Source organism: Drosophila busckii, chromosome 3L, assembly GCF_011750605.1.
Source record: "Drosophila busckii strain San Diego stock center, stock number 13000-0081.31 chromosome 3L, ASM1175060v1, whole genome shotgun sequence".
NCBI classification, from domain to species: Eukaryota; Metazoa; Arthropoda; class Insecta; order Diptera; family Drosophilidae; genus Drosophila; species Drosophila busckii.
In genome coordinates, this window is record NC_046606.1 from 7,378,064 (window position 1) to 7,400,414 (window position 22,351).

A 22,351-nucleotide genomic window follows, 5' to 3' on the forward strand; every position below is an offset into this window, starting at 1 on the left:
CTCTCACATGTGTGTGCGCTGGCGCTCTAAGCATTGTCAGCTGATTTAAATATGTGCGCGTATATTTTCTTCTTCTTCTTCTCTCTCAATACCAATAAAAAAGCAACAAACGCGTTAAATACTATTGCACTTAAAAGTAAATATGTGTCTCTCCAGGCATCACTCTCACAATCAGTGAGAGCGCGCAATGTCTGAGAAAAAGGCGAGTATGTCTTGTATATTAAACTCGAGATTAATCATGGCGCCGGCATAACATTTCTGTATACGCTCCTCTAGGTAATTGTACTGGGCTATGAACTCCTCCTGCATGGCATGCCAAACAACCTGCAGCAGATTCTCTTCCTCGCTCAGATGCTTGTCCACTTTCTTGTAGAGATTCTCGAGACCCTTCTTAACCTCACGCGCTGGATACTGGCTGATGACCTTGCGCAGCTCCTGCTTGGAGAAAGCCATTTGATAGCTAATCTCGGTTTCCTTGACGCCCTGCGCCACCTTCTGCTGCACGCCCTCAAAGAATTGCTGTAGGGCAGTAAAACTATAGTTACACTGCTGGCTAAAATATTAGTCATGCTTACATTGAGTTTCTCGAGCGGGCGACCAAAATATTGCGTCACATAGGCTTTGAGCGCATCGTTGTAACGTGTCTTGGCCTCCTTTTTGAGCGCATCCAAACCTGGCACTTTGAGCTGTGCCAAGAGCGCATACATATGATGATAGTTCTCCATGCGCACCACCTGCGATGGCGTCTTTGGATGCTCCTGCGAGTGCAAGGTAACGCCCTCAAAAATGGCATTCACCAGCTGCAAATACCACTTCTCCATATCCGTGCGTCTATCCGACTTGCGAAATATGCCTTCGGCTGTTTGCGCAAAGTGCTCAAAGTTCTCCACATAGGGCAGTATGGCCTTGGAGCGCTTATGCAGCTTGGCCTCCTTGATGGACTGCAGCTGCTGTTGCATAAAGCGATCAAAGTTGCGCTTAACCTGCACCAAGGCCGAGGCAAAGGTCATGCTGAGAAAGGAATGTGTATCCTGCGCGGACATAACGTGCTGCGTCAGACGCACCAGCACATAGAGTGAGTAACTGTAAGCAGAACACATTAGAATAAATTCCCATTTCAAGCTTTACTACACTCACAAGCTATCCACACGCTCAAAGCTTTGGATGAAGCTCACCAGCTCCGGCTCCAGGCAGCCAAAGAGTCCCATCATCAGCTTGCGCACCTCCTCATTTATCTGCCGATCGATGCGCTTTTGTGGCTCGCTGCTGGGCGAACCCATGGAAGCATTAAAAGACTGCGTCATATCCACAGGCTTATCCTTATCCACTTCTAGTGTAGTTTGTGTATTTTTCGTTGTGGGACTCAGCACATCCATTTGAAAGAAATTTATGCAGAACAACTGTTCCTGTAAGGCAATGGGTTCCAGCTCCGCCAGCACTTTCTCCAGCAAGGCGTCAAACCGCAAGCGATCAGCGGCATCTACACCAGCGCCCCACTGATCACGATTGATGCCTAGCGTGCCATAGGGAATGCTGGAAACAGCAGACTTGCGTGACGATGTAGACATGTCCAGATCTTCACGTGAGCTGCGCAGCTTCTCAGAAACTTGCAGCTTGGCCTGTAAAAAAAGCAAGTTTAATAAAATATACAGGATTGAAGTGTCCACTGGCCTTACTAGATTGAAAAAGTTTTTAACATCACGCTCATAGATCTTGCTGAGCGATGCGGTATAGACACGCATAAGTCCATCGTAGGTCTTGCGATCCATGGCCTTAGCCCAGTGCATTAGCTCCGTATATGGCGTCAGCTCACGATGCACGTTTGAATGATTCGGCAGCGCTAGTTCCATGCTAGTGGGCTGGTCGCCAATCTCATTGCCCAGATGTATAAATAGATTGTTCATAAAGCGACTCACAGTCGCGGAGAACTTTTGTTTCCATTTTTCAAAGCGCTTGCGCTGATCCTGCACAGCCTCCAGACGCAACAGCGCTGGATCTATGTCGCTATTCATAGCCTGCTGCAGGCATTGAGCTGCTGCAATGGCTGCCTTGCGGCCTTGCGATGTCTTGAGATCCGGATCGTCAAGCGCTTGCTGCTGGCTATGCGGCAAGTCCAGTTGGCTCTGCAAGATATTAACAGATTAATAATTGTTTAATTGTATTTTGTCGTTTGTCCTACTATAACTTTGTTCAGCTCCTTCATTAGCTGTATATTATTATTGTTGGCAATTTCAATCATGGCATTCTTTCCGCCAATCTTTTCCATTGTTTCCTTCACATGACCCAAAATATCCTCATAGCTATCCAGACGCGTTTCAAACTTGTCTGCCTCGCTAATGGCCTTGTCTATATGCTCCATCATTTTAAGCACCTGCTGTTCCGAAGTTAAAACGCTTTGCATATTGGCCTGCAAAGGAATATGGTTAGCAAAAGTAATGGAGATCAGGTGCTACTCTACTCACGCCATCTAGATCGTGCAATTCCCTGGACAACTGCTCTATAAACTGCTCTGCATCTTTGATGGCAAAATCACACGTAGAGAACAGCTTGCCCAGCTCGTTGGCCTCCTTATCGGTTAGTGCAGTAAACTCCTGCGCTTCTTCTTCATCATCCTCATCATCTGTTTGTGCTGCCTTTGCCGCCAGCTGTCCCGCACCTGCACGCGTTGCCATAACCTTCTCCGGCGACTTCTCTGTTAGCCAAGCGCTAGGTACATTACGAAACTCTGCACGCTGCCCTCGCACATACTTTTGTATTTGTCTATTGAGCACCGCCAGGAAGTTCTGACGCTCATGCAGATTAAGCGCATACCACTTGTATAGTTTTTCCAGCTGTATATCAAATTCGTGCGTTTCGAACTGCTCATTGCGTCCATCCACCCACTTGATCTCGTCCAGCTGCCAGCTGCGTTTACGCTTGTACTCACTGTCTCTCTGCTCCGATTGCTTCACCAGGCACAGCGTCACCATAGGCACGGGCGGCTCTGTGGTCACCACACAGAGGTAGCAAGCTCGCTTATCTTTCTTTTTAAAAGTCTTCGTCACCGTCACCACTGAGAGCAACCGTTCGCCGCTGCTGGTCCCATTGAAGAGCTCTTTCTGCAGTATGTGCTTAATATTCGCCAAGGTGCCAATGGTTAGCATGGCTAAGGAATGTTGGCAGTAAACAGCTAAATTATTAAATTATAAATATTTGCAGAACTAAAAAGAACGCCTTCGCCAAAAACAGCTGTTCCACAAACTTTTCAAGTATCGATAAATTTTCGATACTCTTAGTCATAGCAGCAGTATTTATGCGTTTTAAACATTCGGTCACACTGTAACTTTGGGTAAGCATAATAATTGGCGAAATTATTGGAAAAAATAAAATAAATAAGAATATTTCAACTTGTAGCAAAATCTAAGCAAACATGTTGGTCAAACACATCGTCAAGCAGGGACTCTTGTTGAAAAATGGTATGTAGCAATGGTTTAAATGGGATTTAGAGGCTTTTGCGTTAACCTTAAAAATTACATAATGTGGTGCACTTGGAGGACTAAGAGCACAAGTTTAAAAATTGTTTAAACTTTTAAATAATTAATGTTTCACTTTAATTGCAGCTGGTGCCATGTCGCGCGCCGCTTATCACGCTGGCGGACACCACAAGCACTCCACCATGAACGATATGCCCAGACCAGCTGGTGATTGGAACGAGCAGCACAGCCGGAACAACACCAAGTACAATGCCACCCTCATTGCTGGTGTTTTGATTCTTGCTGGAACCATTGGCTTCGTAAGTTTCACATTTCTTTGTTCTAATATATGCACTTTTGACCAATTTTTCAACTGTTGCAGGTGAAAACCTCTGGCGTGGTGCACTTCAACTACAGCGCTCCAAGCAGCTTGGATTAAATTAAACACACAAGTAGTGTCTATTAACTTACATTGCATCTAAATATGTGTTAAATAAGCTTAAAGTGGCGATTATAGTAAATCACTCCAACTGTGTTTAAGCGCATTTGTTTATTCTTGAACTTTAGTAAACGGGACCATCATCCAAATTATCGTCCTCTTCATTGTAGGCTTCGCCGTTGTCAAAGTAATCATTAGCATAGTCATTCTCTTCATCCATTTCATCGTCCAACGCTGCATCTGGATCTTCGGCTTCATCCTCACGCTCTGAGTCGCTGTCTGCCTTTGCTTCATCGTTTTCATTGACACCGCCGCTCTTGAGTTCTTTTTGCTCCAGCTGTTTCAGTCTATCCTCAATGTTAGTCTTCTTAGCAAGCAGCTTAGGTCTAGGTTCTGTGGTGGGTCGCTTGCGACTGCCGGAACTCAGCTCTCTGGGCATGGCTTTGTAGTTGAATTCGGGTTGAGCTTTTTGTTTCATGCGCTGCAGCGCTTTCTGTCGAAAGAGTAACAAGATGAAGTCCACTACAAATATCTCGTCGCAATTAGGCTTACCTCTCGCCAGTCCTTCACATCTGTATTGGGTTTTTCTTGACTAGCTATGCTTATATAGTAGGGCGAGTCGCGCAGGCGATTGAGAAAATCTTCCTTCCATAGCAGCTGATAATTCTGTGAGGCGGTGGTCTACATAACAGATAATGGATTAGTTTTCATACATCTGCAAGTATAATTGGCTTACCTCCAATGTTGTGGGCTTGTTGAGCACCGGTGGAAACGTTGGCGGCGGTGCTGATTGCACTTGTGGCATATCCTTGCCCATGCAGCCCAACATCTGCATTTGCTCCGCTGTTAGCGTTCCTGTTTTACCACCACGCCCACGTCCAGCCATCTTTAAACTTTATTCTTTTCAGCGATTTAGAAATGTAAGCACTTTTGTTTATACTTTTGAATAAGCACACGCGTTTGCTAAATCAGCTGTTTTACCAGGGCTGTAGTAATCGTTTACATAGAGCTGTCTACATTTTTCAGCAGCTGTTATCGATCCACTGTAAAGTTTAACAGACATGTCCCACATAGCCCGCCAATTGTTACTTTTAAATAGTTACTATACATTTAATTACAGAGATTTGCACTTTTCACTTAAACAATGAACACTTAACAAATACAATTTGGGCATGCATGTGCTAATATCAATTTTAAATTCTTTATATTCGATTGGTTTCTTGCTGCTCTTCCGGCTCATCTTCCGTCGGCGTCAAGCCCACTTTCTGCATCAACTCCGTAAGCTTCTGTGCTTTACGATCCTCATTGTGAGCTATAACGGTGCACAAGTGTTCTGTCAGTAGCTCCTTCTTCTCAGCAGCATTATGCAGATCAATTTTAGCTTTTAGAAATTGAGCCTCAATTTTAATGTAGTTTTTCCTGCACATAAGTTAAAGATTTAGTAATGTTTCTCTTATTAGATTGTGGCTCAACTTACTCTACAGTGGCAAAGTGTATGCAGGCAGAGTCAATTTGCTTGCGCAGCATTGCTACATCCACGGCAAGATCGCTTTCCAACTTGGACAACTCATGACGAATTTCCTCAATTTTCTTGCATTCTTGTGCGGTCTTCTGTGTATGCTGCTCTATAGCTTTATATAACATTTGTTTCTTTTGCTTGTTTTGCTCCTCGATTAACTTGCGATGCTGCTCAAAGTCCTTAAGCGAGATGCCCTTAAAGGGCGAGTCCGTGTTGAGAGTCTCAGCATTCGAAGAATCCTTTGTGCTCGGCAGTGTGCTGACATCATCATCTGTTCCGTTAAGTTTGAGTATGGAACTATCATCTGAACTAATCGTCGCATACGTGGCAGCATCAGCTTTGGAGGCAGCTCGCGATTCTACCACAGCGCCACAGTAAAGCGCTTCAACTAGCGAGTCAGATAAGCCGCGTTCCAAGTTCAACGACTCTTCTTCTTCTTTCTTGTCATCAGTTGGCGTGGGAGTGGGCGTAGCTATTTCCGTAGGCGTGGCTGATCTAGATTTTGTAGCATTGCCTTTTGCCACCTGTTGTGGCTGCTTTTGTTGTTGTTGTTGCTGCTGCTTTCTTAACTGATCTGCTTGACGGAACATCTTATCCGGCATTCGTTTTATGCCGGGAAGGTTTCTCAATGCTTGCTTAGCTACAAGTGTAAAAGGCACGCACACACACACGCGTATTAGCATTTGTTTTGTTTAAGACACACACACACACGTGTATATATTTATAAACACAGCTATTTTTATGCAAATTAACACACATTTACCTGTTTCTACATTTTGCTTTGAGCGCTGCTTGTGACCCGTTATTTTGAGTATTTCATCGTGACTAAAACCATCAAATTTTCCAGCCATAATATTAAATTTATAAATAATTGCCCATCACAACAAATACACATCAGCAAACAAAATGAGCAAAGTTGCCAACATGCGCAAAGCCACGATCACTAAAGTTATCGAATGATATCGCGTTTTTAATTTAAAAGCTATCGTGTTTGAAAAACGAATAAAATTTATTGCAATAACTTAATGCCTAATTCAGCGCGCAAGTCATGCACGTTTTGCTCCCAGCGCTGCTCCCAGTAAACTGGCATGAGAGGCTTGACATGCTTGCCATTTTCTATGGCCCAGGGCAGGTAGCGCTTCAAGTAAGCGCGACGATGTCTAATAAGAGATATATGTACTTTAGCTGTTAATTATAGCTGGGCTTACTAAACTATTGCTTACTTGGGACGCAAGCGCGCTGCACCAAAGATAGCGCCGCCATAGCACATGGGTAGACCAGTATTTAGCGCCTCCACCCACTTGACGGCCACCTCACTCAGCATATTGGTGGGCATGCCCAGCACAGTGTGCAGCAGATCATGGCACTCGCGATAGCGTGTCATCAAATAGGCCAAGAGCGGATCCTCCAGAAACCGCACTGGCATGCGGCTATCTGGTGTAACTTGCTGTAGAACAATGAGCAGTTTTTAAAGTAATTAGCAGCGTACAAATGTTTAAACAATTACGTTATCTTTGAGAAACTTGGCATATGTAGCGCCAAAACTATCAGCCGGCAGCGCTTCCAAGCGTTTAAAGTCTATGGTAGTGGTATTGATGCGTGGCTTCTCCGCCAAGATGCGACGACCCTCCTCGCTGGCCTGCATGCTATCCAGAATATTTAACAAGGCCTCCTCGCCTGTGGTCTCTCCCAAGCAGGCAATCATGTCGTGTCTTCTGGGATCCAGCAGTGCGGCTACGGATGAGCCTGCTCCAAGCAGCAGCCGCTGAAAGGGCGTAATATGTATGCGCTGCTGCATATGCTCACGCTCAAAGGCATCCATGGGCTGCTCCGCTGGCAACTCCATGCTCAGGTTACGTCTAGCTATGGTAATAGCCAGTGGCATTGATCTGCGCCAGCTGCGCTGCATCATTTGCTGTAAATGACATATGACGTGTTTACTCAGGCACTTTACCTACTAACTAATTGTGCATGTATGACGCGTCAAAAGCAACGACCCCAAGCTCCCCATACTTAAGGTAAACAATTTGTCTATGCCCAAGGTAAAAGATTCATAAGTAAATACACACAGTTAGCGTCCGTTTGGGCATGAGAATCATAAGAAAAATAAAAATCTCTGGAACCGGTTTGCGGCTGCCAACGCTATTGTTTATAAACGCAATTGAACCTTCGAAAATATATACTTATGCTTGAACTCCAAGCTCCAAGCGCCTCCAAGTGGTAAACCGGCAAATGCTGTGCTTGCTACTTAAAATTATTTTTTAATTACAGTACAATCTCGTTAGCTTGGTCGAGCTACTAAAGCGGCACACCGAGTTGCTTATAGTGCGATTTAAAGAGATTGTACTGTATCTTTAATTGTGTTGACAAGTAAAAAACCAAATCTTTCCACTAACACGCTGCACTTGCCTAATACAACTTATATTTACTATAGCTTATCTAACGCAGGTTTAGATAAGAACAATTTAAGAAAATTGTACTTAGCTATTTTTTTACTGCAGTGAACGAGATTATGCGGAAACACTTCCGTCTACAGCCGATGAGTAATACGTAGATAAACGAGAGGTAAAAGGAATACATTAATTTTTCCACAGGTTGAAAGCTAATTGACAGTTGTACTACTTATTGATTTACAACAATACAAGATAAGCTACTGTTTTCCTATACAACAAGTAGAGAAACTAAGATAAAAAATGTGCCTATTGCAATTAAAATAACTTCAAGAGTATTTTAATTATAATATACAGCTAAAAAATATTATTTCCTAATTATAACGAAAATATATAGATACAGATCGATAGCAACAACTGAGCAAACTTTAATGGTCGACTTATCTAAATTGCCGTCAAGCCTTATCAAATGGCACAATTTTGTTGGAAGACCTTTCTCATTTAACAAACACGCTGACAAACTCAATTCTAATGCTCAGATACACTATGGAGCATAAGTATACAGACAAAAAGAGATAAAGCAATTTATCAAAATATTTGTGTTCATTCATTAAGAATTTCAATTGATTAATACGAATTATCCAACTATTATACTCTGACAATGGACTTATGCTCACTAGTGTAGATAATGGGAGAGTTATAACGCTGTTTTGTTAAGAAATTAACATTTTATATTTGTTTAGCTTATGACACATGCACATATTATAAGTAGTTTATAATTTGTGCATTTTAATTTACAAGAGCAATTTAGTTAAAATTACATTAATTAATTTAATACATAACTACATATGTACATAGTACGCGTTATTGTTTACTTCCGCTCTCTCTCTCGCTCTCTTACTCTCTCACTGTCTCTCGATTCACTAGTGGAACATAAAACATTTATGGCTTTGGTGATGTCTCTCATACTCTATTTTCTAGCTAAGGCGCATTACACGTTCTCGCCGCGTGTGTTAGGCAAATGGGTTTGCTTATCAGGCGCCTGCTTCCGCCGGAATGTAACATATGTGTAGAGCAGACTGGCCAGCACGCTGATGTTGATGCCGATGCAGTTGAGCCAGGAGAAGACATAGTCGCCGCCAATGAACATGCCCAAGTAGGTGACACATATGTTCTTAAGGCAACCCACAATGGTGGTGGTCAGCGCCGAGTTGAACTGCGTGCACAGTATGGTGCTATAGGAGAGTATGAAGCCCATGACGCAGCTAAGCAGGAACTGCACCACAAACGAGGGATTATTCCAGCTTTCAAAGTTGAGCGCCGCATCCAGATCACCCGTCACATAGTTGAGCAGCAGCGCGGGCAAAAACATAAACAACGAATTATAGAACATAAGTCCATATTTGCCAATCTCTGATGTGTCCAGTTTTTTCTTCACAAACACACCATTGGAGGCGGTTAAGGCATTAGTGATCATCACATAAGTATATCCCTGCATATTGAAGCTTAGATCATCCGATGCAGCTATCAAAGCGCCACCAATCATGGCATACACGCTTATCTGCACAGCTGTAGTGGGACGGACACCAAGGATCTTCAGCTCCAGCAGCATAGTCATTAGTATAGAGAAGCGACGCAGCGCTGCAAACATGGGCAGACTTAAGGCTTTGGTGCCGCCCAGTCCAAATATCATATTGAAGCCAAATATCAACGGCAACGGAAATATTTTCGCAAATGTACTCCGCTGCAGCGGAGGATAGCTGACTAGCTTAAGCCGCTTGCCGGCACCCAGCACCACTATGCTGGCCGTCAGCTGGCCCAGGCTGAGGAACAAAAAGGATGGAAAGTGATAAGACGTGAGCACCGTCTTGTTCACCACTGTTATCATAAACGATGAGATGCCATAGAACAGCGCGCTGCCCACTTTCTTAACAAACACAGCCGCTTCCGCCTCTTCGCGTTGACTGCGCAGCTCCTTGGAGCTTCCACTGGATGTTTTGCCATTGGCCTTTGAATTACTCTCACTGTCGCTCTGTTCATCACTGTTGTTCCCATCAAGCAGCGGCGCCAAGTCTAGCGCCGTACTGCCGCCGCCGCCACCTCCAGCGCCGCGCGTATTATTCATTCTAATTGCTTTGTGCTGTGATTTATTTTCGTCGCAACGTCAAGTTATGCATGCAGCTGGCTTTAATTTCACTACTCTTACGTATTTATGTAGCATTGGTTTGTTTACTAACTTATCTCCACATCGTATTAAATTTCAAACACTATATTGCACAAAAACTTTAATAAATCACGACCCTTCTCGCGGTGTCTGCTTTTTGATATGCCTCAAAAAAAAAAACAATTTCTTCTTAGCGATATTAACAGTGTTGGATATCACAGCTTAAAATAGCTGAATGGCTAGAAATAGCCAAAACCAACAAACTTTATGCTAACGGAAACTTCTAGTGTTAATTTACTTACTGATTAATGAACTTAATTACGAAATTTACGCATCTGTGATACGTTTTTCTATTTATTTAATATATAAATAAAAATTTTAAATAGCTTATAACTATTCTAGCTATAAAAATGGTAAAACTGCAAAATTGCATATAAGCAGTGCTGTGCGATTTCGAGTTAGCACTATTGACCAGGACTGCCAGAGTACAATAGAAAAAATGGATGAGGCAACACTGTGCGCCAAAATATATAAGTGCATATAAATACTTTTGCCGGCAATTAACTAGGATTTCAGTTATCTTAACATGCACTAGCTTAATCTAATAACTACTTACTGCTTGCATTTGAATTTAATGTACACACTGTTTAATTTTATAGCAATTTTAAGAAAAACCAAAACACAACCGAGTTGCACGCACAGCTGTTACTCAAGCACTAAAGAGTATCGATACTTTTGGTATCGCTTATGCACAGCTGTTTGAAAATTTGAGCAAACGTAAATAAAAACCAAATTGAATTGGGAAAAAAGATATAAACATGAATAACGCTAAGAAAAAGAGTAAAAGTGATCAAATACCCAAGCCTATGAGTATTAAAAAGGAAAAAACCGAGGAGGACCGCACATTGCAGCCAATAAGTCATTATATTGATGATCGCCTGGAGTTGGTGAAACAAATCTTTGGCACACTGAAGCCAAAGACTATAATGAATCTAGCGCCGGAGTTTTTAAAGGTAAGCAAGTAAAGCAACAACTGCAACGATACTAACTTTTGCTCTAACAGCAAAGCAGCCTGGATGAGATAGAGGAGATGTGCCTCAATGAGCTGCTGTGCGTTTCCACAAAACGCTTAAAATCTATAATTGAGGATACACGCTGCCCTACAGATACAGAAAGCTCAGATGACTCGGATGTGGAGCACAAGGAAGGTGAGTGTGATATACTCTATAGAAAATATATAGTATGCTTAAATATTCAATATCATTGCAGAGCACATTTCGCTGGAGGAGATCTCCTCTGATAGCGACATCGGTGGCAGTGAGACACGTCGTGGTGCGTATTACATACATTCTTACATTTAATTTAATTTTGTTGATATCTGTACAACTGCACGTCGGAGGTTAATACTGATCTATGTGCCGTATTTGAATTTTTCGCAATTGAATACCGGAGCCACGTAGAAGGCGCGCAATATGCAGACGTCCTCACCCACGCCGAGTACAACGTTGTCGTCCTGCTCCTTGCCAACCTCCAGAGTGACCACAAAGTCGCCTACCTCAACGCAGCCCTTGCGACGCATATAATCCACACCAAACTCAATGGGACTATAGCTGCATTCGTTCAGCTCGGGCGTATAGAGCACGGGATGCGTATTGCGACGTAAATGCAACGTGCGTGCTAAATCATACTTGCACTTGACGGTATTCTCATCATCATCTGAAACCAGCGGCAGCATCATATAAACCGGACAGTAGATCTCGGAGCGCGCCAAGGCAACGCTAGCGTTTTCGCATTTGGTAAACACAAAGATAGCCTGGCACTCAATGGTGGCTATGGTGCGTATGATAAAGTTCACAATTGTCTGATAGGAGGTGAGAATGCTCTTCAGCTGCTGCTGCGTCTGCACGACGCCCACATGGAAATCTCGAATGGGCATAAGTTTCTTGACAATAAGCGGATATTTGTTGCACCAAGGACTCTTCTGTATGTGTATGGCATCAATTTTCCAGAGAAACTCGTGCAGCTCAAAGCGCTTAAAGTCATTGCAACGCTCCAGCGGCACAGTGCCTATGACAGGCGTGCGCTGGCAATAAGCTATGGGCAGAGCATCCTCCATAATGTAATTGTAGACACAACAATTGACGCTAAACATGTCGGGTATCCAAATGTAGTCGAGCAGCTTGATAATGCCCAGCAGATCGAGCATGTTGCTGCGCACATATTCAAAGTCAATGCAGCCAATGAGCTTAAAGTTGTACTGATCCTTGATAGCCATGCGCACGGCGCGTAGAAAGTTCTTGCAGCGTATTTTGGGCAAGATAACATAGTTGGCACGACGTGCCGCTGCGGCTTGCAGATCAGCGTTAAATAGCTCGGGATAGACCTCTGGCGCCAAGGCATGACATTGACGCGGCAGCTCAATGAAGTCATAGGAGCTCAGCAGCCCCGCATCGATAATAAGCACGGCCAGCGCCTCGTTGAGCGTCTTGACTACACGGCCGCGCACCTCCTTGCCTATGAGTAGCACATCGTTCAGCCTGATGGAGGCCAGATACGCATACAGATTGATGACATAAAGAATCTCCTTAAAGCCCGCATAGCGATAGGCGATGTCTGTGGTGAGCGTCACCACCGAGCCACGCGCCAGCATCGTGCTGCAATTGTTACGCAAACGTCCCACGCGACAGCAGTCACCATTGATCTCCAGCGCCAGTCCCGTAGCTGTGCGCAGCTCGCGCTCATCCGCATGCGCCGAGATGGCAATGTTCAGTGTTTCCAGCATTACATCCAGCTCCTGCGGCTTGTAGGCCACCATATCCACATGAAACGTATAGGTGCCATGCTCCAGCATGCGACGCAGCTCCTCGTGTGTTGTATCCATCACCACCTTGGCCACCAGACCCATGTGGTAGTAGCGTCGCCTGCGTCGCACCTTGGTGTGTTTCTCATGCGCATCGCAGGCATCCTTGAACTCACGCAGTCTGGCCTCCAGGTCCTCTTGGCCATTGAGGCGTATGGTGAACTTGTCTGGATCATGATCACTCTCCGGCTCGACCTCCTCCTCCTCCATTGAGTCAGTTAGCTCCAGCTTATCCGCCATGACGTGCAGTTGCGTTTAATTTTTATATACTAACCACGTTTACTTTATACGATATTAATTTGTCTATTTTCGTTACTAATTGCAGCTAAGAAAGTGCGTAAATCCAGCGCTAAAAGAGCCAACGATAAAACCAATGAAACTAAGGAACGTAAGTGTTGATGATTTACTAACTAAAGCACATGACGATTGACTATGAACAGCTTGGCTACTATAACTAAACATATGTATTTTCAGCCGAGGGACAGATCAGCGTGCTGGAGCTATTGGAACTGCAGGCCAGAGCACGTGCAATACGCTCTCAATTGGCCATGGAGCCCATAACCAAAATTGAGGTCAAGTCCGATGACGATAGCGAAGAAGAGCAAGAGAAGCAGCGCAAAGAAAAGTCTAAAGAGAAACGCAGTCACAAGAGCGACAAACGCAAGTCCAGCGAGCAGCAAGCCACAACTAATGGCACTCAGCGGCAGCAGCAGGAAGCGGCGCCACAGAAGCGCATAAAGCTTAAGCGCAACTATCGCAAGACAGCTGAAGAGCAAGCTGAGCCAGTTAAGCAGCCTCCACAGGAGCCGCAGCGCAAATCAGTTAGCAAATCGCGCTCAGCTTCGCCAGATTGTGTGCCCATAACAGCGGAGACAGAGACTTTGCTTATAAGCGACAGCACAGATGAAGATGAAGCCAAGCAGCAGCAGCAAAAAGAGCAGCCCAAGCAACCAGCAGCTGTGGAGCTGCCGTTGCCAGCGCCAGAGCCAGCTGAAGAAAGCGAACCAGAGGAAGGCGAAGTGCGGGATGAACCAGAGATTAGCAGCACAACTGAAGCGCCAGCAACAATTGAAGCTCTGCCTGCCGAGCCAGAGACAACCGCAGAGCCAGAGACTGCAGTAGAACAGCAGACTATGCCGGAAGAGCCGCCTGCTGAAAGCGAATTGCCCAAGCAATTGGAAGTAGCTGCAGCAGAAGCAAATGTAATCTCATCTGTTATTGATGATGAAGATCAAAATGATGATGTCATTTCCATAGGCGGTGATCTGGAGCATGAAATGATTGAAGAAATGTCAAAAGCAACAGAGGAACCAACACCCAAAGTTAAAAGCGAAACTCAGCCGCCGCCGCAGGAGGAGGAAGACAATGATGTCATTTCACTCAACACCAGCGAGGATGAAAGCGACAAACTGCAAGCAGAAAACTCAGAGGTTAACTACACGTTTGGCATAAGCTAAAAATATTATTTACTTATTTATGTCTGTTATAAATTTTAGTCGTGGCGCACGCGTTACCTCAAAAGCTCCAAGGTTAGTCAGGTCTTGGCCACCTCGCGTCTGGGCAAGCGTGTGCGTGATAAGTTACGCAAATCCAAGCGCTCCCAGAAGCACAGCGAGAGCAAAGAAGCTGCCGAGCAGGCTGAGCAGGCGCAACAACTCAGCTCGCAACATGAGGATGGCTCAATGGAACAGTATCTGGAGCTAAAGCAGCAAAGACTGCGCAAGAGTTCCAACAGCAGCAAGGGCGACAAATAGGACAATAACCAAAACAAATAATTTATATAAAACGCAGCATATAAAAGAAAAGAACAACAGCAACTCAATAAACTAGGGATTCTAACAACTTGAACAGTAAAATTTGAATATATCGTGTTAAACGCATATTTGATTCCTCTTTTGTATTTTTATGATAGTTTTGTATTAATATTTGGTGCGTGTTGATATCCTACAAAAATTGTTGGAACAGCAAAGTAAATGCAAATTTTAAAAGTAAACTTTCTAACTTAAAAGGCATAAACAAATTTCCAAGCAAGCTTTGAATATAATATTAATAATTTTAAGATTTAAATAAGCAATTATATTTAGTTCTCATTAAACAATTTAGTAGTTTAGTTGAACTACAATAAAATCTATAGAGTTTCTATGCTGTCTTCTAGGGTATTTACCAATCGTTACTAAGCCGCATTATTTATTTTATGCTCATTATTCCGTTGCGTATTTTTAGTTTTATTTTGTTTTGTTTTGTAGTTTAAAAGAAATGCGAAAACTATGCCTTGTCATTTCCGGTGTACATATATTTTGTTGCCGGCATATTATAGGCGGAGTAGGAGTTGTTAGGGGGGAACTAAAACTAGCGCGTGGCACACGCTACGCATTCAAAAATCATTACACAAATTCGATAGTTCTTGGGTTTTGGTTTTGCATTTGGAAGTTAACCCAGTTTAGGACTTGAGGACAGAGGACTTGAACTCAAATTCAAATCACGCGCTTAACGAGAGCAACCACCAATGGCAAAGTATTGGCTGGGAATGCGTTGGGGAGGGGGGCAAGCAATATCTCAATTATGATTTGCGCGCGCTCTCTTTCTCTTGCTGTCTTGCTCTAACGGTTACGCTTGTTGTGCGTGTTACAAACATAAACGATGATTGTTTTATCAGAGACTACTATAGCTTGTTGATAAAGTGTATTAAAACTGGCATGTGGGGATAGCTGAGGGTAAGACGAAGATTAAATGCGCTTTAAAGAGGAATTTCGAAAAACAATGGGAGTCTGTAATATCGGTTTTAAAAGAGTTATATATATTTATAGTTTAGCATTGAATTCTATACAAATTTAAATGCATTCATTAGGAAAGATTAGCAAAGGTTCATAGCATTGCGTTCAATATTGTTGACTTGATTACATTTTCTATGTTGTAGCTAATCCATAAGCAAATAGTTATGCCCTAACTAGAAGAGCATTAAAAAATATTGCATGAGCGGCGCGCGCTCTTTAATCTAGAGCGCATGTCCTGTCGCTCTATAGAGGGTGTCTTTACTTTGGACTCCCTGCTATATTTACACATGTGTATAGGCATAATAATGTGTGTGTGTTTTTTTTAGCGTATATCATACTAAGTGGCCTATATAACACACAAACAAGCACTAGAAAATTTAGAGAAATGCAAACAAACTTGGCAAGGATGTTAGCTCAAAAAGTAGCAAACAAAAAATAGAAAATATTTTTTTTTTTAAACTTGCTGTTTATTGAATCTTCTCATAAATTGAGACTAACAATAAGTATATGTCAAATCTTATACTAAACATTATCTAAACAGTTTCTCTAAACGTTTAGGATGCACTTCTAATCTAAGTCTGCTGTGGTAGGTCGTTACGGACACGCAAACGGTACGGCTCACAGCCTTGTAGGCCCGCGAGAGGGATATAGGATGCGAAGAAAACTTGCTGTAGTATTTTACCTTTTGTTTCAGCAATTACACATCTCTGACTGGTTGAATTTTTATATAATTCTGTATGTTCTTTCGAAACTACCACGGTACCCCCGGTGAAGTCAAGATTTTGACTGGACTCGTCTGGACAATATCAATGTTTCTATTGCTCGTTCCTACCATATTGGAGCCAAGCCAGAATGGTTAAGTACTGGAATTTAAGCCAGACCTATATTCAAGCGAAGGAAGACCGGACGGGATAACCATGGAGCTATCTTTAGGTTAGTTTCGTTCCCTGCTCGGGGGAGTGCCTCACGCAAGTGAAGTCTGTCGAAGGGTAGCCCAAGATACGTCACTTCGGTGCCTTCGGATGCGAATTGTAGTGACGAGGGGGTGACATTTGCCTGGGGGGAGGGGTTTTTGTTAAAGGTAAACGAACTTCATTGCTTGTTCGTACTTATTCGCCATCAAGAGACATTCTGGGGGGGTCTCACTTCGGCCATATGAATATTCCAGTTGCGCACTCCTTGCATAGGCACTCTCGTATACGCGAAATAGCTTATCGTCAACTAAAGTGGATTGTAGTCCTCTGTTGAATATCTGCATTGTAAAACATTATAGTGTTGGCCCAAGTACTCCTTGTGGGAACTCCAGCTCTATGCACAGTATATCGTCAACATAGCGAGATGCAGTGCTCACTGCTATATGGTCCTCATATAGACGACGCTAATAAATTTTGTGTAATTATTAGGGAATCGTGTCTATCTTAATGCGTATCCTTCTATGCCAACTCTGTCTGAATCTTGGTACAGTCTAGAAATATGCAGTCAATATTCTCGGTTCGAATGCCGGGTGGGGCTATTTAGGAGTATTCGATTAACACGCTACGATAGCCGGGTGTTTCACAAACTCCAAATGAGTAGAGGGGAGAGTTTTTTAGGAGCTAGATAGGAAGTAATCCGAGTCAGCAAGCATTTTTCCAAAAGAGGGAAAGGCATAATTATGCTTATGTCTAGACTTGATTTGTGATCTGCCTGCGGTAGGCAGTAGATTATGACTTTTTCCTCTCTCTGGGGAAAACAAGCTTGTGAGGGCATGAAGAGTGCGCGAGGGTGTGCAAACGCACAAGTAGGGGGACCGATATATCGATTTTTGGGGTATTGGTCGAACCTATATTTCGGTCAACTGATTTGATGATTTCAATGTCGTGGGGCTAATCCATTGCCTTGGGATCGAGCACTTTTTATATTATTTTTGTTTAAAATTGCAATGCTGAAAACAATTTTCAAGGTTCCTGCAAATTTGCCTCTTCGTCTATGCGCCCAGCCCGCAACTAAGTGTGGGCTATGAGGCTCGACAGGTTTGCGGGGGCGGCAAGAGTGAGACTTCACACGTGAAAAGTTTTCGTAGAAAGGAATGATATTGCTGATTACGATGTATATTGCTTCTGTTGTTTTAACCTTTGTAACTTGCGGTGGCGTCTTAATCCTTTGACTGCAATATGGCGACCTGTAGACCTGCCATTCTCGCTAAGCGCGCTTTCTAGAACAGTGCTCGGAATTTCTGATTGTCTTCTTTTGAGTTAAGGCCTGTCTTTGGGAGATCAATGCCGGCTGCTGACAAAAGGACCTAGTGTTAATAAGGCTGGTCGGATATCAATCTAACGTGGATAACAGATTACGGTAAATGTGGAGCTTAATATACTTTTTCCCCCCTTAATATAAAGCCAAAAATCCATCTGGTTTTTGTATAATCTAAGCGGTTGATCATTTCATACTTGAGACTAGTAAAATAATTTAAACGGTGTATGGTCATATAGAATCTGAGAGCTTCGGCACTGATCAAGTTTCGAGGTATAGGTTGTGTAGATGGGCGGAGTGCTGAGGAGGCAGGGCAGGTTGAGTTTGCTGTCCAGTATGTGTGCTACCGGGACAGCGGGGTCGAGGTTTGCTGGCTTTTAGTAGCATTGCGAGTTATAAGTCTCTTCGCTTGATCACAAGCGAGATCCCCATGTGTGGCTTTGCATTGTATCTTGCTGCCTTATAATATTGCTCGGTAATGAGTCCAGAGAAGCTGGCAGAACTCTCCTTCACTTATGGTGATAGCGAGAGGGCAATATACGGCCGGCTAAGAGTTGTTTACCACTATCCATTTTCATTCTATTGCGTTGGCTTGTAAATATTTCTGCTAGCTCCTTTAACGGTGATGCTTTGCATATCTGTTTCTATCATATTTATCCATTCCCACCTATTGTCCTTTCCATCTGATGTTTTTGCATAGAAGGTAGCCTCTTAATAAGTTATATTTTTGGTCATATTGTTTTCGACACATAGCAATTACTCCAATGGTTGTCAGCAGGGATTGAGATAACTCATTTATGCTGTGAAACGCCATTACCATTCCACGTGGATATACGTAGAGGAGCCATTGATTATTTGGTCTGGTGTGATACTAACATTTGTATCAAGAGATTCTGATTACGTATTAAATCTGCATAGTTGTTCCATGAAGGACATGAAATCCATAATTCTTTGTTCAGGCTAGAACGTGCCCAAGGGTATTTGTTGGTGTTCACAGCTGATTAAAATGTTTGCCATAATTATCTCGAGTTATGCTTTCGGTGCATAATTTGCTAGTGGGCCCATCCTGATTAAAAGTCGCCTGCAAAGTCACATTTTCCTATTGAGATCGGGGGATCAGCGACGACCATCGGTTCCGACGAATAACGAAGAGCTGGTGGATTAATGGTTTAGCCCGGTACCATTTGCGGATCGCGCGGTACTCGCTGTGATTCAGACTTTTAACTCCTTAATATTGCAACCCTCGTGATTGGCTGTTGATTACCAACCGGGCAGTTCTGCATCCTTGTACTATATCCGTCTGCTTGCTAGCATGTGCGATTCTTGAAGCGTCACAAAACCGCCACACTCGGGGCGGAGTTCATAATGACTCGTGTAATGCACATTAATGCTGAACATGTCAGGTCAGTTTGTATGCAGGCGTTTGCGTTTATGTGTCTTTTCTGAAAGTTGATTGCGATGCATTTAAAACGAAGTGTTGTGAGTATTAATGTGGCAAGTGCGTTTAAAGAAGTGATGTGCTGCTGCCAATCAACCTGTTGAAGCGGGGTGGGCTTCCTATCCTGTTTAAGATTTTTAAATGACTATTTGGCGTAAAAAGCTTATCTAACTGATTATTTCCTGCAGTTTTACATCTGATTCTATGCCTTTTAAGACCACCTGTAAGCCCTTACTGCTTTTAATTGGATACGTTAAAAATTATTAAGTTCGCTTAATCTTGGATAAGTATTCTATTAAGCTTCTTCTGACTTCCGTTTGAACGTTTTGTTCACGAAATACCGGGGGTGGTTTTGGGGGGTTGTGGGTGTGTGTGGGTGTCGTACATAGGAAATATGTGATATTTTCTGTCCAATAGCTCTTTATTAGTATTTTTTCTCATCGATTAGGCATTTGGTAACTTTTCTCTTTCGTATATATTATTTTCTTTTAGTGCTGCTTTCTTACATTTTATTTCTCTTCTTTCTTTCTTCTATATATCTGATTCTATATATATATATCTATGTGGGGTTAATTTTTCTGTTCTTTTGATATTTCTTTTTTTCAGTATGTTCTTTGGCTTGCTATTCTGCTTTTTTGTCATATTTTGCTTTATTTTCGTTTATATTTTTTTAATGTTATCTATCTTTTCTCTCCTTTTCTATCTAGTCTTGGTTCTATCTCTTTTTTTTTCAATTTTTTGTATATTGTTTTTTTGGTTTCTTTTTTTTTTATCAATTATTGTTTTGTTTTTTCTGCCTGTCCGAACATCATATTATTTTCGTAGTTGTTTCCCTAACGGATGGTTCTTGTTATCTGTCTTTCTATATTTTCTTCTTTTTATTCTTTTTTTTTATTTTATTTTTCTTAATTTTTATATATATACTTTTTTTCTATATTGCTGCGCATGTATTCTATGCTATTCTATTCTATTCTTTCTTTCTATTCTTCTGAATTTCGTTAAATATTCATACATATTCATCTTATTCTTTTATAGCAAGAACTTATCTATCTCTATATCTTTTTATATATATTTCTTTATAAAATTAAATTGTTTGTTAACTCTACTTTTCTATATATATTTACTTTTGGGTGCGCATATATTTTGTTTCTGTGTCTGTGTATGTGTGTGGATATTCTTCTTATATTTTCTTTGGACGCCGCTTCTGCCCGGCGCGTCTTTGCTACGTATTTCGTATCTTCATCTTTTTAGTTTTGCTATTATGATTTAAATATTAATTAATTAATCATTTATAATAATAATCAATAAACTAAATAAAAATATTTATCGTTTTCACCATGCACACTACGTCTTCGCCGGTTTACACAGTTATACACCGTCACGCACTCTAACGGGTTATAATTTTTTTCCGGAGTTCTATTAAAACACGTCTGCATGCGACGACGACTTAATTGTATTAATATACATTGAAACTTAATATAAAATATTTAATATTAATATTAATTAATTTATATTAATATTTAATAAATCTTTTCATTTGACTTGCGCTAGCTTCATGCTAGCAGCTTAGAACGTAAACAAAATAGCAACAGAGCGTTGTAATAAATTTGTTGTATTTGTTGTTGTTGTAATTGGTGGTGAGTTTGACGCTCTCTCGTGCACTGACTGCTGCTCTCTCGCTGTCGCTGTCGCTCTCTCTCGCTCTCTGTGTGTGTGGGAGTGCATCCTTTAGGGCGCACACACCGAGCACAGACTGTTCAAAATGGAAAAGCTGAAAAACTTGTAAAATCAGTCTACAGAAAACGCGTACGTGGTGCAGAAGTAGCCGCGCGTGGCCACCACAACGGCGTGCTAGGACTTGTCGGTATGATAAATAAGTGAAACGCCCTGTACAAGTTCTGTAAGTTTCAACAACAACAACTAACACCAAAATCTGTAACAACAACAACCAAGTCAATGTGACAAATTTCTATCTCTATATGTGTCTATATGTGTGTGTGTGTCTATCTGTGTCTATCTCAGCTCTAAAAAATTCAAAGTGTCTTTAATGTTTATAGCCAATACAAGACTTTGGCCAACAGTGTTACAACAACAACAACAAACTAAAAGTTAGCAGCTTGCCAATATAAATATAAACATGCCGTGGCTAAAACAGTTTCAAGTTAACAATATGCTGCGCGTTTATTTTCATAATCTATGTTTACACTTAGGATTAAAATGCGCTCTCTGACTAGAGACACTGTGAGTCCCAAATCCAAAGCCAACAAAACCACAAACTAAACAACAATATACTATAAATAATCCAAATCAAAATTGCTTGCTCAAAATTCAAAAAAGAAAACAATTGAAACTGCTGCAGAATTGGCTATAAAAATTGGCATAGTTTATGAACTGTAAACTTCTTGAGTTCGTTAGAGCAAAGTGCTGTGAATTCGCTTATGAAAATTGGTGTATAATTTAGATTGGAGAATTATGGAAATTTATGCACTGCCTTGCGTAGCTTATGCTTTGTAGACAGCATATATAATAAATATGCTAAGAGTAGCTATAAACTATAGCCTGTTAAACTATATAATATAATTGCATGCAATCTGAACTTAAACTAAAAGTTTAATTTAAATTACAGCCTCTATATGGGTATGGAATATGAATAATATGTTTATATATTTATAAATATCTACCATTGACCAATATTTATTATAATAATATTAAACTAGCTTAACTCCAACTCAGCTTAGCAGCATTGAAATTAATATGCCAATTCCTTTACCAACAAGCGTATCTGAACTTCGTTCAGCACCCATCTACATTAAATGCAATATATTGTTTTTATTTTTATGATTTTCATTTTGTTTTAATTTTTTTTTTTGCTATCTGCTTTTAGGGGCGCTGTTGCACACAACGCACTTTGACGTTGTTCATGACGCACACACTCACACTCAATTCCGCACACAGACACATGCGAACTTATGAAATTTAATTGAACTAATAAATTTTGTGTGCTCTGGCCTTTTTGTTTTTATTAAACAACACACACACACACACATACACACAAACAAAGAGAGACAGACGTAACTGATACT

At 41.8% G+C, this 22,351-nt stretch overlaps 8 protein-coding genes across 8 annotated transcripts; 2 read left to right on the forward strand and 6 right to left on the reverse strand.

Annotated features, from left to right (window-relative positions):
• Positions 1 to 55: 55 nt before the first annotated feature.
• On the reverse strand, positions 56 to 3,229 carry LOC108599587 (exocyst complex component 1). The gene is made up of 6 exons (XM_017986532.1): positions 2,463 to 3,229; positions 2,180 to 2,407; positions 1,677 to 2,123; positions 1,138 to 1,619; positions 576 to 1,083; positions 56 to 519 (listed from the first exon to the last, which is right to left on the reverse strand). Exons 1-6 carry the CDS (start codon positions 3,141 to 3,143, stop codon positions 172 to 174), a joined length of 2,694 nt encoding a protein of 897 aa, XP_017842021.1. The 5' UTR covers positions 3,144 to 3,229; the 3' UTR covers positions 56 to 171.
• Positions 3,230 to 3,294: 65 nt separating this feature from the next.
• On the forward strand, positions 3,295 to 3,989 carry LOC108599594. The gene is made up of 4 exons (XM_017986540.1): positions 3,295 to 3,328; positions 3,394 to 3,455; positions 3,600 to 3,772; positions 3,835 to 3,989. Exons 2-4 carry the CDS (start codon positions 3,410 to 3,412, stop codon positions 3,889 to 3,891), a joined length of 276 nt encoding a protein of 91 aa, XP_017842029.1. The 5' UTR covers positions 3,295 to 3,328; positions 3,394 to 3,409; the 3' UTR covers positions 3,892 to 3,989.
• Position 3,990: 1 nt separating this feature from the next.
• On the reverse strand, positions 3,991 to 4,880 carry LOC108599593 (DNA-directed RNA polymerase III subunit RPC7). The gene is made up of 3 exons (XM_017986539.1): positions 4,628 to 4,880; positions 4,444 to 4,572; positions 3,991 to 4,384 (listed from the first exon to the last, which is right to left on the reverse strand). Exons 1-3 carry the CDS (start codon positions 4,775 to 4,777, stop codon positions 4,016 to 4,018), a joined length of 648 nt encoding a protein of 215 aa, XP_017842028.1. The 5' UTR covers positions 4,778 to 4,880; the 3' UTR covers positions 3,991 to 4,015.
• Positions 4,881 to 4,994: 114 nt separating this feature from the next.
• LOC108599591 (RAB6-interacting golgin) lies at positions 4,995 to 6,377 on the reverse strand. Its single transcript, XM_017986537.1, has 3 exons — positions 6,174 to 6,377; positions 5,369 to 6,050; positions 4,995 to 5,310 (listed from the first exon to the last, which is right to left on the reverse strand). Exons 1-3 carry the CDS (start codon positions 6,259 to 6,261, stop codon positions 5,094 to 5,096), a joined length of 987 nt encoding a protein of 328 aa, XP_017842026.1. The 5' UTR covers positions 6,262 to 6,377; the 3' UTR covers positions 4,995 to 5,093.
• Positions 6,334 to 10,668, reverse strand: LOC108599592 (ubiquinone biosynthesis protein COQ4 homolog, mitochondrial). The gene is made up of 4 exons (XM_017986538.2): positions 10,581 to 10,668; positions 6,918 to 7,325; positions 6,634 to 6,857; positions 6,334 to 6,570 (listed from the first exon to the last, which is right to left on the reverse strand). Exons 1-4 carry the CDS (start codon positions 10,587 to 10,589, stop codon positions 6,420 to 6,422), a joined length of 792 nt encoding a protein of 263 aa, XP_017842027.1. The 5' UTR covers positions 10,590 to 10,668; the 3' UTR covers positions 6,334 to 6,419.
• LOC108599590 (UDP-sugar transporter UST74c) lies at positions 8,670 to 10,128 on the reverse strand. The gene has a single exon (XM_017986536.1). It carries the CDS (start codon positions 9,923 to 9,925, stop codon positions 8,792 to 8,794), a length of 1,134 nt encoding a protein of 377 aa, XP_017842025.1. The 5' UTR covers positions 9,926 to 10,128; the 3' UTR covers positions 8,670 to 8,791.
• A 59-nt stretch (positions 10,669 to 10,727) lies between the features above and the next one.
• On the forward strand, positions 10,728 to 14,583 carry LOC108599589 (cilia- and flagella-associated protein 251). Its single transcript, XM_017986534.2, has 6 exons — positions 10,728 to 10,977; positions 11,028 to 11,172; positions 11,234 to 11,296; positions 13,150 to 13,212; positions 13,299 to 14,254; positions 14,321 to 14,583. Exons 1-6 carry the CDS (start codon positions 10,783 to 10,785, stop codon positions 14,576 to 14,578), a joined length of 1,680 nt encoding a protein of 559 aa, XP_017842023.2. The 5' UTR covers positions 10,728 to 10,782; the 3' UTR covers positions 14,579 to 14,583.
• LOC108599588 lies at positions 11,303 to 13,236 on the reverse strand. Its single transcript, XM_017986533.2, has one exon. It carries the CDS (start codon positions 13,062 to 13,064, stop codon positions 11,376 to 11,378), a length of 1,689 nt encoding a protein of 562 aa, XP_017842022.2. The 5' UTR covers positions 13,065 to 13,236; the 3' UTR covers positions 11,303 to 11,375.
• Positions 14,584 to 22,351: the final 7,768 nt, after the last annotated feature.

Bases quoted from the DNA above. Each gene is read 5' to 3' on its own strand.
- LOC108599593 (XM_017986539.1), bottom strand. From the start codon at position 4,777: ATGGCTGGACGTGGGCGTGGTGGTAAAACAGGAACGCTAACAGCGGAG. The intron at 4,573-4,627 runs GTAAGCCAATTA...TCTGTTATGTAG, and splicing joins ACAAGCCCACAACATTGGAG to ACCACCGCCTCACAGAATTA. The intron at 4,385-4,443 runs GTAAGCCTAATT...CTCTTTCGACAG, and splicing joins ATGTGAAGGACTGGCGAGAG to AAAGCGCTGCAGCGCATGAA.
- LOC108599588 (XM_017986533.2), bottom strand. From the start codon at position 13,064: ATGGCGGATAAGCTGGAGCTAACTGACTCAATGGAGGAGGAGGAGGTC.
- LOC108599589 (XM_017986534.2), top strand. From the start codon at position 10,783: ATGAATAACGCTAAGAAAAAGAGTAAAAGTGATCAAATACCCAAGCCT. The intron at 11,297-13,149 runs GTGCGTATTACA...TACTAATTGCAG, and splicing joins TGGCAGTGAGACACGTCGTG to CTAAGAAAGTGCGTAAATCC. The intron at 14,255-14,320 runs GTTAACTACACG...TATAAATTTTAG, and splicing joins TGCAAGCAGAAAACTCAGAG to TCGTGGCGCACGCGTTACCT.
- LOC108599591 (XM_017986537.1), bottom strand. From the start codon at position 6,261: ATGGCTGGAAAATTTGATGGTTTTAGTCACGATGAAATACTCAAAATA. The intron at 6,051-6,173 runs GTAAATGTGTGT...TTACACTTGTAG, and splicing joins AAAGCAAAATGTAGAAACAG to CTAAGCAAGCATTGAGAAAC. The intron at 5,311-5,368 runs GTAAGTTGAGCC...ACTTATGTGCAG, and splicing joins ATACACTTTGCCACTGTAGA to GAAAAACTACATTAAAATTG.
- LOC108599592 (XM_017986538.2), bottom strand. The intron at 6,858-6,917 runs GTAATTGTTTAA...ATTGTTCTACAG, and splicing joins CCAAGTTTCTCAAAGATAAC to CAAGTTACACCAGATAGCCG. The intron at 6,571-6,633 runs GTAAGCAATAGT...ATCTCTTATTAG, and splicing joins GCAGCGCGCTTGCGTCCCAA to ACATCGTCGCGCTTACTTGA.
- LOC108599590 (XM_017986536.1), bottom strand. From the start codon at position 9,925: ATGAATAATACGCGCGGCGCTGGAGGTGGCGGCGGCGGCAGTACGGCG.
- LOC108599594 (XM_017986540.1), top strand. From the start codon at position 3,410: ATGTTGGTCAAACACATCGTCAAGCAGGGACTCTTGTTGAAAAATG. The intron at 3,456-3,599 runs GTATGTAGCAAT...CTTTAATTGCAG, and splicing joins GGGACTCTTGTTGAAAAATG to CTGGTGCCATGTCGCGCGCC. The intron at 3,773-3,834 runs GTAAGTTTCACA...CAACTGTTGCAG, and splicing joins TTGCTGGAACCATTGGCTTC to GTGAAAACCTCTGGCGTGGT.
- LOC108599587 (XM_017986532.1), bottom strand. From the start codon at position 3,143: ATGCTAACCATTGGCACCTTGGCGAATATTAAGCACATACTGCAGAAA. The intron at 2,408-2,462 runs GTGAGTAGAGTA...ATTCCTTTGCAG, and splicing joins AATTGCACGATCTAGATGGC to GCCAATATGCAAAGCGTTTT. The intron at 1,620-1,676 runs GTAAGGCCAGTG...CTTTTTTTACAG, and splicing joins TTAAAAACTTTTTCAATCTA to GCCAAGCTGCAAGTTTCTGA.